Genomic DNA, 17,979 nt, shown 5'->3' on the forward strand with positions numbered 1-17,979 from the left:
TAGAAGACCTTAAAGGCATAGTAAATCGTAGCTACTGGGAGGGCCAGTTCTACTAAAATATAGTCTGTTACTTCTAAAGGTTGTTGAGTGATTGGGAACAATTTGGATTGAAGATGGGAGAGAAAGAAAAAAACTCAGAAAACCAAAACTCCAAAACCACCCTAAGCTCCCAGGTTTCAGATGATTGCCTAGGAGACAGAGTGCTTGGGCAGGGAGGTGGTGGCCATGCCAGCCGCTTCCTAAGACTCAGGTGCTGGCTTATAAGTCAAACAAAACCAACCCGCGAAACAGGCTGCCAGCAGAAGATGGTCAGAGAACTGTTCAAAGAGATGCAAAGGCTGGAGGAACGTCTAAGACACTCCAACTGACGGTCTTTTCAGAGCTGTATAATCCACCTGTATGAGTTAGCTGGGCAGGAGGCTCATGCCTAGAATCCTAGGAAGCTGAGGCAGGAGGACCATGGCTTGTTTGGATACAGAGTAAGGCCCTATCACTAACCACTGAGGAAGCCTGTCAACTTCATTCTTTTCTTGAATTCAAAACAAAACAAAAAAACAACCAAGCACAAGAAAAATCCCCCAAATGTTGTTTTCCCTCTTCTGAACCTGTGAGAGGTCAAAGGACTGTGGTACTCAAAATCAAAAGACCCTTTACCCGGCTCCCTATGCAGGAGTGGCCTGCAGTTTGCAGGGCAGAAACCACAGAGTTGTGCCTTTAGTTTATGAGATGCATTCGAGTTCAGGGATGGCTGAGAACGTGGTGGCCGCTCCAGGCCTGCAGGCTTTAGGTCTGTTCCCTTGTTCTACTTGGGACTCTGCTGAGGTGTTGTCACATGGCCTGTGCTTCTCTAGGAAGCTCTCTCGGTGCCTGCTTTGTGACTAAACTCTGGCTGTTTTGCAATGCTGGCCAATCAGGACCTCCACTAAAGGAGTGGGATGCCTGTCTACTCCCAAACTCACCCTGAGACTTAATCCCAAAACTCTGGTTTAATGATGTCTGGAGGTAGGACCGTGGGGAGGGCAAACCAGCATTAGATGAGGTCGTGAGAGTGCGGTCCAGTGACTGGAGACGGATCTAACTGAATAGGTCTGCTCTAGCCTGAGGTGTGAAGTTCTTCCGTTCTCCAACCATGCAGCAATGACCCAGAGAGAACATCATGCAAAGGTGCCAAGCAGGGGCTACCATATGCACCGGACCTGAGCACTAAATGAATGTCTAGTGTATACCTCACCTAATCTACCCTACATAGATGAAAAGGGAAAAACACGGCACCCTTCTTTCCCCTGGTCCTTCTGTGCCTTGTTCTGCTTGGCGCTAGATCCTTTAGGACTGTTCTCGAATCATTCTGAGCATCTAGCCACACCTGCCAACACACAGTAGGTACGTAGCGGTGTTTTCTGGAGGTATCGGAAGCATGCTATTCAATTACCTTACACGCTGCCGCGATTTCGATTTTAACACGGGGAGAATGAGGCACAGCACCACCATCATGCCCATGGTCACACTATTTAAGCATGACAATTCAGGGTGAAATCTGGAGGAAGAGGGGGTCGCTTAACTGGAGGTTGCTGGACTATACCCAGCAGGCAATCAAAGCAGGCTTTCCTACCTCAGAGACCGTGAACTAAAGTGACCTGATGTATGGTTTTTTTTTTTTTCAGTCCCCAGCACATTATTCTATCATCTCCCTGTCTTTCCTGATGTGGGATGCTGGCATAGCCAATTTTAAATGTGTGGAGTGTGGGAAATGTGGCCTCCTCATGGCTGCCATCCCTTCACCCACAGAGGAGGGATTTCTCCAGGCCTCACCCTCTGCCTTCCGCTTCATCTTTGAACCCCCCCGCCCTCAACTCTGCATTTGCACATTTTCATAAAACCTTTTAAGGTTGAAGAAAATAAGTATTTGCCCTCAACCCAACCTTTGGAAAACCAGACCCAAAACCAACATATCTCCAATGTCCACGGAGGCCGTGGAATGTAACAAAAGGGCTGGGGAGCCAAGAGCCAGCCCTGCCCATCCCTGTGGGGACCGCGGTTTGGGAGGCGCCGGCTTGCTCCTCCTGTTTGATGCTGTAGCTCACTACCTCTCTGACAGGCCACCCAGCGGCATGCGGCCAGGGTTCGATTCCCTCCCCCATGCAGTTATTCCCTCTGCTCCTGGGTCTCCTCCCACCGGCTACTCTGCTTTTGCTTCCTGAACTTTGAACGCCAGCGCAGCATCAGAACCGGTCCTTGCCCTCTGCTCTGCATCTCCACCCCACTGAGAGCTCCCAGATGTACACACGCAGGAGCTCCAAGCTGGCAGACACCTCCATGAGAACACTGCCTAGGCCTCTCACACATCAGGGGACTCCGGCGGAGCTCTGGATCTCCAGCAGTTGTGGTCTGGATGAGAGATGTCCCCCACGGGTCCCTGCGCTTGAACACTTCATTCCCACCTGGGGCTGCTGTTTGGGAAGGCTGTGGAACCTATAGGAGTTAGAGCTGAGGGCTGTGTGTCACTAGGGCTGGGCCTTGAGGCCTTATGGCTCAGCCCCTACTTCCTGTCCACTCTTTGCTTCCTGACTATGGGTGCAATGTGACCCGCCATCTCATGTTCCTGCTGCCACGCGTGTCCCACCATGACGAACTATAGACCAAAACAGCCCTTCCTCTCTTCAGCTGCTTCTTGTCATGTATCTGGTCACAGCGATTAAAAAAAAAAAAAGTGCCAAGTATACTACCCCACCTCACATGGGTCTCCCATCAGCCATTCAGCCATTGCAAACGCCTGAGGGTCTCTAAGCCAACAGGGGACCCACCAGCAAACACAGCTGGGGTAGGATGAGGGACTAGACCCAAACCCGAGAGAAATCACTATGCCAGATGGATATACACAGTGGCAAAGAACAAAGCAGAGGAAGGGTGTGGGTGGTGGTGGCTGTTCTGTTATGCACAGTAGACAGCCCAGGCCTTATGGATAAGGTCAGCTTGAGCAGAAACCCGAGGAAGGAATACTCAGAACAAGAGCACGGTGGGCAGAGGCCACAGCAGTGGCAAAGGCCTGGAGGAGAGGAGTTGGAGGGTTCAGAAGACAGAGCAGGCGGAGCCTGGAGGATGCGGCTACCTCTGCCATCTCCCTCTACTCCCAATGGCCCACCTTGCTTTCCACAGAATTCTAATCCAGTTTAGGTCACTTTGCTGCCTAAACTTCCTCAGCCCCTTTGCTGTCACACTTGAAATCACAGAGGGTGAAACTGATCTCAGAGTTCCACTCGCTGCGGCAACAGCCGCCGTGCTGTTCCTGGACTGTCCTACAAGGGAGCAGGCTCCATCCCTTCAGACTATCAGCCCATTTCCCCGCTGGAATCTTTACTGTTGGTTTCCTGGCAAGGCCGCCTCGCTCAGTGTGAGGCTGATGCATGATCAAAGCCCACTGCCTTCTTTGCTTGTTCCCTAGCCTCGGGTTTCAGACAGGGGACGGAAAGGTGCCTCCTGCAGGCGGCTCACAAAACCCTCCCGTGGGACCTTGTCCACATGTCCGTCTCCTGATCAGGCTGGACATAACACTACCAAGCAGAGGTTCTCCACCGGTTGACCAGGTTTGGGGTGAACCAGGAAGAAAGAACCATGTGAAGCTACTAGGCTTCAGAATTAGGTTTGTCACAGCTGCTAGTGTTTCTGACCAGAGTGAACCAGTGGCTCCTTCTGCTGTAAAGCTCTCTGCTGAAGAGCCCCACTCAGAGGGACCTCCCCTGACTCCCCCATCTAAAAGCGGCTATATCCCACATTCCCTTCCCCTGCCGCTTGCATCTCAAGAGGTAGCAGCTCCTTCTCCGGCACCATGTCTGCCTGCACGCCACCACACTCCCTACCATGATGACTGATAATGGACTAAACCTCTGGACTTTAAGCTGACATCTCAATTTCCCTTTACAAGAGTTACCATGGTATGGTATCTCTTCATAGCAGCAGAAACCCTAACTAAGGCAGGAGTCAAGGGCACTGTCCTCTAGATAGACTCACAGAGAGTTGGAGTGGGCATTCCTCAGCAGCGGGGTAGAGCCAGTGGATCCATTGTGTGGCAACTTTGGTGAGGAAGGCAATGAAGAATCGGTCATCTCCTCGATGTCGGAGTGTGAGGATGCGGACTTAGGGGACTTCTTCTTCCCAAAGGCTTGCTTGAAGGAACTGCGCAACTGAACACATAAGATGGTCAGCCTCGTCGAGGCGCGGCCCGGGGGGAGGCATGCTTACAAAAGAGCAGTTCAGTGAGCCACATGTTCCCCCGTCAATGGCAAAGGCACCCAGCAGCTCTGTGGAGTCAGTGCATTCGGGGAAGGGGAGTTATCTGGCATTGACAGCTCAGGATGGGCCTGCAGGGGCATTCCATGCCTACTCTTCGTTCCAGAACAGATGCTAACAGCAAGACAGAGCCTGGCTCAGCAGGTGCGTGTAGGGAGATGAGGTGACACAGCAACAAAAGCAGGATGCTTGGATGTGGGGACAGATGCGGATGAGGTTAGTCATGTCAATGGATGGGTTAGCTTGGTATCTGAAATTAAACTTTGGCTTGCTTACCTCATTGACCTGCCAGAAAAATGCAAGCAAAAACAGGGAAGGGGAAGGAAAAAAGACAATTTTTAACAGAGAAAGCCAGTGACACGGAAAGCTTAGGACTTTTCAGAGGCAACATGGCTCATTGTAAACGCCACACAGAGGCTTCTGGTGGGAGTGGGGTGCTTGAAACAGCATGGGTCGCGGGGAGCATCTTCTTCCATCGTGAGAGGAAGGGAAGAGCAAGCTAAGGGGTACTCTGCTGCCAGGGCTTCCCCTGCTTTTATGTCTGTCTGATCATCTCCCTGCCTCTTTTCAACCATCTCTTAAGTCTGAACAACAGCGGGAGGAACATCTTATCTCCTCAGCAGTGGGGGACTGACATCTGCAGCAATCCCTTGAGTCTGTACAGCTCCTTGCTGTGCCCATGTAGGGAGTTCCCGCTCTCCTTTCAAGAGGGACATAATCTAACAAGCACAGAATTTGCCTATCTCACTCAGGGGTCCCACAGCTGTCTGTGAAACTCATTAACTATATTGGAAAAACCAGAAAACAGGTAAGGTTGTTCCCCAGCCTCTGAGGCAGACATGGAAATTCTGGTGAGAACATGAAAATTAAACCAAATTTTCCAAGGGCCATGACCAGCATGTATCTTTCTAAATCTACAAACAAAAATAATCATATTTTGTCTCCAAAACAGGTATCTTAGGAATCACTTCCTTTTCCTGGGACCTTTTTTCTTTTTGAAAATATATTCTAGGGTTTTCCTCACGGGGAGTCATGAGGCCTTTCCCAGTGGATGTGTCCTGTATCTGACAAGCTGCTTGCCCAGCTTGTGAGCAAACTCCAGCCCACTGTTCCTTTGCTCTCTCCTGATGTTCCTGTTCGCAGACAGTAGTCTGCCACCAGGCTTTGCCACACAAGCCACAGAGCTAGAGCACCAGGTAAAAGGGAGGTCACAAAATTTAGACGGAGTTAAGCTTTGGGGTACACCGAGAATGTCTGTTATCTGTCTTTCCTGGTTTCATGGAGAACTGAGAATTAATTGTCTAGAAGCAACACAAACAGGTTTCATTTCCTGGCTAGAAGAAAACAGCTGGGATTTTTCTTTTTCTTTTTAAAACTTATTATTATTGTTGTTGTTATTATTACTACTATTGCTATTGTGCATGGGGGGGTGGGTAACGAGTGTGCCACCACCCATGTGTAGATGGCAAAGGACAATTTTACGCAGTTGGTTCTTTCTATCTTTATGTGGTTCCAGAGATCAAACTCAGGCTTATCTGGCTTGCGTGGCGAATGCCTTTACCCGTTGAGCCATCTCACTGGCCCTGTATTTTTCACGATAATTCTCCCATCATTTTGAGAATCTGAGCAGACTACATTTTATCAACTGTATGCTAGAGATGGCAACATGAGCTACTCTTCTCTAGTCATCTCTAGACACAATAAATAAGTTGCTAAAGAAAATGGCTCGTCACGTAAAGAAAAACAAAACTAACCACCATGGTAAGAGGATCACACGGAGACGGCCTGGTAGCTCACCTCAGACTCCCCTACTGCTAACGAGACCTCGCCACCCATCCAAGATGATTCAAGATGAGTGAGACAGATATGACATGAGGGACAAGACGCCACCATGAAACACGACAGTGACAATGGGGTTTGGTGAGCCTGGCCACTCGAGACGTACCCTGATACTAGGTGTCCCTAGTAAGTAACATACCTCCCTCGCTGGGACAGTAGTCATGAAACTGGGCAAAAGTGCTTGGGATTTTCTTGGAGCAAAGAAAGCCGCCTTTGGCGCTCCCAGCAGAAACTCAAGGAGTGTTTTAGGAGACAGGCTCGGGACTGTATTAGCCTCAACATTCACGGGCCCTAGCCTGAGCTTGGGCCCCTGACCGCTAATGCTAACACCATGAAACATACTCGGAGAACATGGTTACAAAACTTCAGTGAGAGCCTTGGTTTGATGCTATGCAAACAAACAAATAACAGTCCTGTGGCGGCACAACAGGTAACCCAAGCAATTGGGAGGCAAAGGTGGGACTGTTGATAGCTGGGGCCAGCCTGGTCCACATAGTGAGTATGACACCAGCATGACCTACACGGTGAGTGAGACCTCGCATTAATAAGTATATAAATAAACAAGTAAAGAGTATGGTTAAGGATGAAATAACTGTTGGTCCATGCTATAAAAACCTTCTTTGGAACTAAGAAGAAACTACGTGTGTGGAGTCTTGCTAAAAGCCCCAGAGAGGTGTTACTCAGGAGTGGAGCAGGCCTGAGTCCCTGAGTCTCATCCCCAGTAAAGAGGAATGAGATTCACTGAGCTCTGAACTCTGTGGCCAATGTAGGAGGAGAAAGAAATGAGAGATACGTGAAATGAGAGATGGGCACATCACACAGTCTCACGAAGAGAAAAAAAAAAACCACAGTGTGGGGCCTGATCAATGCCGCCGCTTTGCTGAGCACAGCATTGGTTTTGGTGAAAAGGCTTCCCCCAGGGCGCTTCCTTGGATTTGCTTTCCAAGGCCTGTGGTTCTGAGGTTAGGAGGCAGCCTGGGATTTATCTGTGGACACCTATTGTGGAGACAGCACGAGACAGCCCCCCGGGGGAGTCCAGGGATGTGCACTCACCCAGTTTTTCCTCTTCTTTTTCTTCGAGTCGCTCTCTATGTTGCTGCCCACGCTCGAGTGGCTGGTGGCACTATTGATACTGGAGACGCTGTCAGAGGAGTGCTGCCTGCGGATACGCAGGTCTGCAGCCTGGGTGCTGCCGTTTCCTGGAGAAAGCAAGCAAGGCGTGTGGGCTCTAGAGTAGAGTCTTCTGTCCCCAGGAATGGCCTCCTCTGATCCAGGGAATTTGGACTGAGGTAGTACCTCTATGCCCCGTTGCTAGCTGGAAGAGCCTTGAAGTGATAATGGCTATGCCCTCTTCCTCATGGAAGGTAAAGCCTAAGGAACATTCCCCAACACCGATCTCTGTTTGGACAGAGAGGGAGATATACCTGTAAACACAGCAGTATTCCCTGCTGGAGCTCCTTCGATCTCTTCTCTTCAGCTCCACTAGAGATTGCACCCAGGGCTCTAGTGATCTCTCCTTGTTGATCGCTACATTCCTGCCCTGCTTACCTCCCTGTGGCCCTTTGGGAGCACTGAGCCCATGTCATCCCAGGCCCTCCACGATTCTCTCCCTCAGCCTCCAGTGCTCCTCCCTCCACCCTGCTTAGCTAACGCTTTCTAATCCTTCCTACCTCAACTTCATCACTTCTGTTTTGGAAGAACAGCAACGCCAGAAATAACAAGAGACGGCCGACATCATGGTTGTGGCTAGCTTTTGTCCTATGGATAGGGCTGTGTCTAATCCTGACTAGAGCTTGTTTACAGCCGGAAGGCCTGAGGGTCCAGGCCCACTTTGTTCCTAACTAGCCTTTGATCTTAGAAAGCCACCATCACCTCTGAAGCCCTTCATCAACAGGGAGTAAAGGGTCCTCATAATATAGTTGTGAAAAGAAAGATAAGTAAAAACACACAAAGCCCAACAATTTATTAGGGCAGTTTCCTAGGGTATCCGAGAGATAAACCCCAGGTGGGCAACGGTGGCACACGCCTTTAACCTCAGCACGTGGGAGGCAGAGGTAGGAGGCTCTTGGTGAGTTGGAGGTCAGCCTGGTCTATAGAGTGAGTGCCAGGACAGGCTCCAAGAGCTAGACAGAGAAACCTTGTCTCAGAAAACCAAACCAAACCAACAAACATATAAACCCATTCAACTCTCTCTCCAATATGCAAACAAACAATCATGGAGGCATGAGAGAGAAGCCATAAAACACTAGGCTGCTTCTCCATAAGAAACCCAGTTCTTCAGTCTTCAAGATTTATCGGAGAAGACTGTACTACACTAGCCATCTTTGCGGTGGCCAGAAGCAAGCAGATGAAAGGGTCTGCGTTCTGGGACCCTTGGATCTGCGGCTTGAGTCCCAGTCTCTTGCCCCGTAGCAGGGGCTGCACCCTGCACTACACCGTGAGAGAGGGTGTCTACGGCGGGTCTCGTGGTTACCTTTGCAGCTGAGCTCTGGTGTGTTGATCACTCCGTTAATGGCAGCCTGGGCAGCTGCATTCTGTTTCTTTAGCAGCTCGATGGTTTTTCTTAATTCATTCAGTTCTGAATCCTGAAGGTGAGAAAGATACAACAGGAATGTTCCCAAACCAGCTCCATAAAGCACAACGCCGGCCTGGGCAGAGGCGAGCAGCGACAAAGGGGTGCCACAGAGCTGTCTCATACATGGTGGATCTAACTTCAGTGTAAGGACATCAGGGAGCCCAGGAGGCCACTAGATCCGTAGGAGACACAGGAGCAACACTTGATCTACGAGTCTAAGCCGTATGTTAAAATCGGCACCTTCATCTGAAATGAGAGCGAGCGATGGCACCCCCGGGCTTACCTTCTGCTCTGCGGTCATCGTTAGACTCTGCAGTCTGATGGTCATGTTTCCCAGACTCTGCTCAAAGGCTGCCACGAGGTGAGCCTGCAGTGGAAGATGAGGCCTCAGTGACGTCATCTTGCAAGGCCACAGTGCCAGAGGGGGAATGGGTTCTCAAGACAGAGCCTCTTCATGTGGCCTGCACAGGTTTGGTCTCCTATCAGCTCTCTGGGACTGCTGATTCTAGCCTTGCCCTTGCTCAAGTCCTTCTTCCTCAAGCATCCTTCCTCCGGGTACCTTTGTCCTACCCACTCCTGGCCTAGCTAATCTGCACATGTCTGGCTGGGGACACCACCAGGCCGGGTCTATTCCCTCGCACTCACAGGTCCACTGTATTCAATACACTTTGAGGTTGTCGTTGGAAATACTCGGGGCCTGTGACTGCCGGTTTACGGCTGATTCCACAGCACACAGTGGTAGGATCTGCTGTTCACCGATCACCACGTTCATGGGAAGCACAGGCTCATGGGGAGCAGGGTTGTAGGGTGAATGGACAAAGTGGCTAGCTTATTTTCCTTGTTATAATCCTCATTAATAAAAAGCTACTGAAAGGCCCATCTGCTCCCTGGATGAAGAGACCTCTCGCAGCTCCCCCAGGGAGACACCTTCCTCCTAGCTCCCACACTGTGATATTCTCTTGTTAGAAGACACCAGATGCAACATCTTACACAAGGCTCGAAAAAAGGTTTCAAAAGAAGCCAGTTATAATTAGAATATGCATCCAATCTTCAGATGCTTCAGTGTAACAATATAAAACTATTTCTGTTGGACTGGACAGAGAGCCCAGCTGTCAAGAGCTCTCTCCTTCCACCATGTGGGTCGTGAGATTAAACTCAGGGCATCAGACAAAGCAGGCCTGCCTGCATTGACCCTCAAAGCCACCTTTCTGTCTGACACTTGTTTTTTGTTCCTGGTTCACATTTTCTTTCTATAGACTAATTTACTTTTATTTTATGTGTCTAGTGTTTTGTCTAAATGAATATAAGTGTACTATATGCACGCAGGTGTCTGAGGAAGCCACAAGGGATGTCAGAGCTCCCCTGAGATCAAGTTACAGGTGACTGTAAGCCACCATACAGGTCTGGGGACTGAACTTAGGTCCTCTGCAGCAGAAGACAACAATTCGGCTCCCAGAACCTGAATCAGGCTGTTCACATCCACCTGTAACTCTGGCTCTAATATATCCAAGGCCCTTTTCTGGCCTGAATGCACTGGAACAAACACACATATATATAAATAAAGCATACAATAAATCTATTTTCAAAACAAAACAGTAGCCCAGCAATGGTAGCTCACACCTTTAATCCCAGCACTCAGGAAGCAGAGGTAGGCAGAGTTCAAGGGAGTTCCAGGACAGCCAGAGCTACCCAGAGAAACACTGTCTTGAAAAACAAAACAAAGCCACTACCACCATCAACAACAACAACAAAAACAATATCTGGGCACTTGGAAGGCAAAGGCTGGCAGATCTTTGTGAGTTCGAAGCCAGCCTGGTCTATATAGAAAGACCCTGACTCAAATAAGTAAACAAACAAATGCATATCTTGAAAATGAGGAATGTGTTTCTTGAAGTCTAGATCAAGAGGTTAGCATGCCAAAACTAAGCCTGTTTGTACTGGAGAGTAATGAACACTTGATGTGTCGTTACTGATTGATTCAACTGCTGGTTGAATTGGGAATCTGAAAAAGCCATTAAAACCAAGTCTAAGGGGGCTGGAAAGATAGCTCTGCAGCTAACAGCACTTGCTACTCTTATACAGGACATTGGTTTACCACTCCTGCTGTGATTGATGCAAACGACCAGAGGCTGGGGATGAGTCTGGAAAAACAAGACGTGACCGCACTGTAAAAACCCAGAGAAGAAGGTGATCAACGCCCCAAGGAAAGAATAAGAGAGTGGGATACGTGGGCAGGGCTGTGGAGTGGGCCTGGATTTCAACCTAAGGAGGGAACTGCAGGGTGGCCCAGCCGTGGTTCACCAGACTTCATTGCGACAGGCTGACTGGGTCTAAGACAGCAGACGAGGCCAGGACCGTGGTGCAGATACACCATCACAGCAAGACTACATGGATGGTTTCTTGTTGGTTACACTCTATATATTTGAAATGAAGAAAACACCTCTCTACTTCTTTAGCTTACCTTAAATACACTATCTTTTAAGTAATTTATTTTTATTTTATGTGCATTGGTGTTTTGCCTGCATGTATGTCTGTGTGAGAGTATCAGGTCTCCTAGGAGTTACAGACAGTTGTGAGCCTCCATGTGGGAGCTGGGAATTGAACCCAGGTCATTTGGAAGAGCCGTCAGTGCTCTTAACTATGGAGCCATTTCTGCAGCCCGCCCACCCACATCCTTTTTCGTCAGAGTCTCACATCCTTTCTTGGGCTAGCCTGGTAGTCACTACGTAGCCTAGGCTGGCCACGAGCTGGCACCCTTCTGCTTCAGTTTTCCTAGCGTTGGGTCACCATACCCACTAAAGCGAGTCAACTCAAGATGACACGGTGGGTAGAGGAACTGGGTCAGGGCACAGCGTGCTGTCCTCACCCAAGCAGAGCGGGGAGTGAGGCCGAGTGATTTGCATTCATTTTCATTCTGCATCTAACCTGCACCCGTGATCCCTGGAATGCCGCTGCTCACTCAAACTGTGAACGTTATGTTTACAAGCTCAGAAAGCAGCCGCTTAGCTCTGACGGGTCAGAGATCCAGCTCCGCTAGCAAGTGAAAGGGCTGCTTTTGTGTCCTGAGCACAGCTATGAAAACACGGGGGAGGCAGGGCCCAGTGGCGCTGCACAACATAATACAACAACCTCCCCGCCAAGAGACATTCTCACATTCCCAGGGAAAACAAATAGAGAGCTAGGAAAACACCAGCCAGGGCAGCCCGGAATAGCCTGTCCTAGGAAAACAAACATAGCTTGGTCTCCGAGAAAGATGGCAGATAATAAAACGGTAGTGGCTGAGGTGGAGTGTGGAGTGTGGTACAACTAAATATTTACTTTAAAACAAGACTGCACTCAGCAGCTTTTGGGAGGTGCAACACATTCTGGAATAATATAAGAGGCCTTACTCCAACCCATCTAGCACAGAGGGTTCAGGACCACAGGCCAGCACAGGGCTCCTGGTGGCAGACCAGGTAGATAGAAAAAGTAACCCAAGGTCACCTGACGGAGACTCAAGGACAGCACTTGATGACCGTTACAAATCATGAGGTGTTTATTTCTTGGGGGCAGGAGGTCACTGTCCACCCCCCTGGGTCTGCATTCAGTTCTGAACACAGGTGCATACATCGGACTTTCCAATTAGAGGACCTAGTCAGGATACCATGGACACTTTTTGAATAGAAAAATCTAAGCCTGAGAATTCAGCTCTGAGATGGTTTCTAATGATTTCTTAGATTTATTATTGTGTGTGTGTGTGTGTGTGTGTGTGTGTGTGTGTGTGCACAGTACGCACGGTACATTTAAATGTGGATACCTAAAGAAACCAGCAGAGGGCACCAGACCTGGAGCTGAGTTACAGGCGGTTGTGAGTCATTTGAAAGGGATGCTAGGAACCTAACTGGGGTCCTCTGGAAGAACGGTGAGTGCTGCCAACCTGCCAACCGCTGAGCCAGCCCTCCTGATGATGGAGAGGGGAAGAGAATAAAGGACTGTGAAGCGCAGAGTGACAGGGTGTGTCAAGGTTTAGGGAAATCGTCAGAGGTTTCCGACAATGCACAAGAGTTTGGGAGAAGGGTGATGATGAAGGCAGTTACACTCCTCGGGCATATAATTAAGGGCGTGTCACGCTTCCCATGCAGATCTAAGAGAGCCACGCTTCCTGGAGTCAGTCAGGCTTGAGCAGGAATTACCAGGTAAATGACTACCGTGGGGCTCTGACTCACGCTCCTGGTCAAAGGAGAACAGCCTTTGAAGTGGCTCCCGCTGTTGGAACGCAGAGGGGTCACACAAGTGTGCTCCCCCTGACAGGCGCTGGTACCCTTATCTGGGCTGCTCTGAGGCTGGGCTATGAACTCCTGGGCAGGAAGCCTGGCCTTGGAGTCACCCAGCATCTCCCTAAATCTCAGGCTTTGGGGTGACAGCCCCGCCCACAGTGGGGCTCCTCCGTGGGTCTCCCAGATAGGCTGGGAGATCCTTGCCTCTCCTTTACTCTATTTGGTCCAAATAGCAAGCTAAGCCTCCACACTGACAGGGTTCTCCGAAGGTCCCCAAACCCCAGCGAACAGCTCAGACACTCATCTGTCCCTCGCCTTTCGTATATACTGACTCCTGCCCTGCCTCTCTCCTCACTCCTCACCTCAGATACTGACCGGGTAAGCCACTCACAGTTCTCCTTGGACCTTGCAAAACTGTTCACTTTGGTTAGGATGCTGCACTCTTCCACAGGACAGCAATCTGGTGTTACTCCCTCTGGGAAACCCTGACTTCCTCCCACCTCCCGCCGAAAGGTAGCGTTTCACTCCTGGGTTTTCTTCATCGTTGTGGCATGAATGACTGTGTCCCAAAGAGCTTGTTCAGCTTGCCTCCCTTCTGGTCCCGAGCTAGCATGGGAAGTGGCAGTGACTCTGCCTGCCTTACTGTTGGACCCCCAGCCTAGTGTTGCTGGCACGGGGAAGAGTGGCCAGACAGACAGAACGAAGGCTGGCAGTGCTGAGCACTGTGCATGATGCAATTATAGAGCACCAGCTGTTTATCACGAAGCCACAGGCGTCTTTCTTCCCTAGAGTTCCTTTGTGTTCCCACCTTTCTGAAGACCACAGTATTCGGGAAAAGGATGGGAAATGAGTTAACAGTTCAAAGATCACAGGCCTGGGTCACCTCCCAACACAGGGAGACAGCGATTGTCCCATTACATAGACGAGCAAAGCCAGACCCAGATGTGACAGAGAGTGGCCCAAGCCAGACTGCTAGCACCTGCTTTGGCATCATTGTCCACAGATCTAAAGCCTTTTGAACCCACAGAGTTACTCCTTGAGTGTCCAAAGAACCAGAGCCTCAAGGAATGGCTCAGAAAGCAGATGGCTATTTCCTATCCAACCTCCAGTTTCTCCTCTGTCCTGTCCTTGGTCTCCACTTGGTTTTATCTCTGTTTCTACCCTGTTACATCCTTGGCTTCCTCCCTGACCACTACTGTTGTTGGCTTCCATTAGTGCCCCTCAGCTCCCGCCCACGCTGTTTCATCTCTGGCTCCCACTCAGCCCAGCTCCTGTGCCCACCCTGGCCTGTCCCTGGCCCCCACCGTGTGTGCGTATGAGCATGTGCACGTGTGAGCGTGCGTTCCTGAACAGGCACTCACATTGGCGGTCAGCTGGGTGGTCAGCGCAGACACCTTTTCCTGGGAGGCATCCAGCTCCCGCCGCAGCTTTCGGATCTACAGAGACAGGCACAGGGGTTACCTGCTTGTGGGGGGGAGTCCGTCTCCAGACTGAGCTGGATGGAATTAACACTGAGAGTGAGAAAGAGCTCCGGAAGGTGAACCGTTCCTTACCTCTGACTGGCATTTCTCTTCTGGCTGTAAATAAATCATACAGAAAGTCAGAACAGTGGAGGAAAAGGAGCAATGCAGCCCAGCCAGTGGGAACTGCTGAGTCTGCTAACTTGGGAAAGTTTAGAATTTCTTGTATTTAAGATTTTTTTTTTTATTTTTATGTGTATGTGTACTTGCCTGTATATATGTAAATATGTACATATGTATGTATGCATGTATATATGACTAGTATCCATGGAGGCTAGAAGAGAACATTGGGTTTCCTGGAACTAGAGCTACAGGTGATTGAGAGTCACCATGTGGGAATTGAACCCAGGTCCTCTGGAAGAGCAGCAAGTGCGCATAACTGCTGAGCCATCTCTCCAGCTCCTGAAAGTCCAGATTTTGACTGGCTTCTTTTCTGGTATAAGTCTATAAACTGGAACAATTACATCTACCCACCAGAACGGCCAAATACAAAAGCCCAGTATTCTAATAAATCAGGAAGAATGTGAGGGATATTCTAACCACTGCGGTGACAAGGAACCACCTGCTTCCACGTGAAGACGTGGGTAGAAGGGAGGGTTACGTATGCGTGCACTCAGCTTTTACATGGGTATCAGAACTCGGGTCCTCGTGCTTGGGCGATAAGCCCTTCACCCGCTGAGCCCTCTCCCCAGCTCCAAGGGGGATGTGATAACAGCTGTCTTGTGGATCTCAAATCTTTTCCTCCTAAGAGTTGATCCTTTTATAATGGGACTACTTTCTACAGCTGGGATGCTTATCATCACTCCTGACAGACTTGATAACAGAACGTGTGTGTGCAAGCACAGCCACTGGCGATGGCTGAGACTCACCGTGGAGTAGATGGAAGACGTGCTGGAGACCAAGGACAGTGAGGATCCGTGAACTGTTGGAAAGAAGCAAACAGGGTCAAAGGTGCCGCTGGCTGCTGTGAGAGAGAGAGAGAGAGGAGGCCAGCCCTTCAGGACACCACGGGCTCGTCCTGGCTGTGACTGTCATCGTGGCCCAACACTTCCTGGGTTGAGCACAGGTCAGAGCCAAATAATCCATTAAGGAAGTCATTTTCTTCGTACCACATTTTTCTTAACTAGCAAAACAACACATGATTCTGGGATCATATATTCACGTAACCAAACGTTCATACCGCCGAGGGTTCAAGCACAGGGCAGTGTGGCTGTGGAGAGTGTAACCACACTCTTCAGAGGCAGCCTGCGGCTGTTTCGGATTGTGCCTACTCAGGTCGGATGCACGGTTCAGCGTTGTGACCATGCAGCAGAGCTGCCTTGTCTCACACCCACTAGACGCTTAGAGACGAACCTTTGTCCTAATCAATCCACACAGCCTTGGAGCAGAGATCAGCGGAAACCACAGCATTTCTGCTGATGTACGGGACTTGCACAACGTCTATACGTGACAAACGAGGGTGTTCTCTTTCTTGCTTGGTAACCATAGGTTCTGACTCAGAACCACACTCACGCACTCCTAGCGTTCAGTCCCATCTCCAGCTGGAGGGACTTTATTATCTGCTCTCACTTTGAAGTGTGCTCTTTTCCGGGACTAGGGATTCAAGCTGCCTTCTTCTCTTCTCTTTCAGGGAACCTGATTCTTACTTTCTCAACAACCTCCTGGTAACTTGTCTGGAAGATAGAACCAGCCCAGGGTCCAGACACAGCAGGTATTTTAAGTGGGCACAGTTCTCCTGACCACAGGTGGAAAGCCTTATGTCCCCACATCCCACGAGAGCAGGAGCCCACCTGTGACCAGGGAAGGCTGGGGACACTCTCTGTACACACTACTGAGTTCACTAGTCACACCAGCAGTGCACTCGGCCCCACTTAGCAGGTAGTAGGAGTTGCCTACCAGCAAGATATTGAACAAACAGTTCTGTCTGATGCTTGGGAACCTGCCTGTGGTGTTACTAATAAACCTCCCCTGTCCCCCGACACTTCTTTGCCTGTTCCTCTCACAAGGGGTTATCCAGCTATCCTGGACTTCATTCCCGGGCAAGCTCTAGATGGCGCTGTAGAGCCTGCTTCTGAGGCTCTGCCAGTGCAGCTCTTTGTCTAGGGTGTTTCTAACCCTATCTGGCCCAGTCCAGCACAGTCCAGAGCTCCTTCTCCTCTCAGTAGCAGGCACCTACCAACGTCTTTGAGGCTGGGGCTCCACCAGGACTCACAGCTCCTCCCAGGTAATGCCAGGCTCCAGATCTGCTCCCTGTTTTTCTACCAAGCATGACTAATCTGACTCACACCCCATAAAAACCAGGTTAAGGTGTTAATGGCCAAAAATGGCTTTCTGTACTAACATGCCCACAGGTTCAGAAGTACCAAAGCACTTCCGTACAATAGACCTGAGTGGACAGAGAGCCTGGGAGGCCTGTTGGTGGAAGAGACAAGGGGATCCATGTAGTCACCTCCACCCACCCTGCCAGGGCTGACTCAGAGGCCTGAGCTGGGGCAGCACACATACTCTGGCTGCTCTTTTGTCTCCAATTCTTCCATCTCAAACGTATCAGTTTCTTGGCAGTCAGGACCAGCTCAGGGACCCAAGCAGAGGTGGCACATTGGGCACGCTTCAAGTGGAGACATTACTTTTCTCTGTAATAATGCATCTCACTTGGAAATCAGTGACGGCAAGGCTGTGATCCAAAGAAACAGCTTCCTTGGCTTTCTGCACCCCACCAACCTGAATGTGGCTGGTCTGAACTGCTGTGGTCGGCTGATACTTAGGGTGAGCTGCAGAGCCTGGGGGGAAGTGAGTTTCAGCCCCCAAATCACTAAGCTTGATGGAGCTTTCTCGCTGTACCTCCAGAATTCCACAGCTGGACAGGCAAAAGTCTCCTGGAACTCAAATGACATGACTTGCTTACAGCTACACAGAAATTCAAGGACAGGATCTGTTGACTGGAAGTCTGAACGTGACTCTGTTCGCCTATGACCTGTTTTGCTAAGTTCCGGTTTTTACTTTTAAAAATCCCTTTGGTGGGCTGGCCAGATGGTTTAAGTTGGTAAAGGTGTTTAATACCAAACCTGACAAACTGAGGTCCCTACCTAGGACCCATGGAGGAAGGAGGGAACCAACTCCTGAAAGTTGTCCCAGAACCTCTACATGCACAGCATGGCACGCATTTTAAGTAATTTTAAGTTAAAAAAATTGCAATACAGGGTTTCTCTGAGTAGCCCTGGCTGTCGTGGACCTCACTCTAGAGACCAGGCTGACCTCAGACTCACAGAGATCCTCCTGCCTTTGGCTCCCAAGCGTTGGGATTAAAGGTGTGCACCACCACCACCTGGCTTAAAAGTTAAAAATTGAAAAACAGCTTTTGGTATGTTTTGTAATTTATTTCTAATCCCTTTGTGTCATGTCCCCATAGGCCCCAAAGCCAGGACTTGTGAGCCACCCTATGTGGGTGCTGAGAATTGGGCTCCTATCCCTTTGCAACTGCAGTATCTGCTCCTAACCGCTGACC

At 49.9% G+C, this 17,979-nt stretch overlaps 1 protein-coding gene across 11 annotated transcripts in view; it reads right to left on the bottom strand.

The window, feature by feature from the left end:
* Nav2 (neuron navigator 2) overlaps positions 1-17,979 on the bottom strand; it is a 625,974-nt gene that overhangs the window by 29,688 nt on the left and 578,307 nt on the right. For 9 of the 11 annotated variants that reach the window (XM_026777610.1, XM_005370351.3, XM_005370350.2 and 6 more), the window contains 8 exons: positions 15,344-15,396; positions 14,508-14,531; positions 14,316-14,390; positions 8,982-9,065; positions 8,597-8,708; positions 7,177-7,322; positions 4,561-4,569; positions 4,006-4,178 (listed from right to left, as the gene is read on the bottom strand). In XM_026777610.1, the coding sequence (XP_026633411.1) occupies positions 4,006-4,178; positions 4,561-4,569; positions 7,177-7,322; positions 8,597-8,708; positions 8,982-9,065; positions 14,316-14,390; positions 14,508-14,531; positions 15,344-15,396 (676 nt within the window). The remainder of the gene's footprint in view (positions 1-4,005; positions 4,179-4,560; positions 4,570-7,176; positions 7,323-8,596; positions 8,709-8,981; positions 9,066-14,315; positions 14,391-14,507; positions 14,532-15,343; positions 15,397-17,979) is intronic. The other 2 variants (XM_005370352.2, XM_026777607.1) reach the window with 1 other exon arrangement.

The sequence above is a fragment of the Microtus ochrogaster genome, unplaced genomic scaffold, assembly GCF_000317375.1.
Source record: "Microtus ochrogaster isolate Prairie Vole_2 unplaced genomic scaffold, MicOch1.0 UNK76, whole genome shotgun sequence".
NCBI classification, from domain to species: domain Eukaryota; kingdom Metazoa; phylum Chordata; class Mammalia; order Rodentia; family Cricetidae; genus Microtus; species Microtus ochrogaster.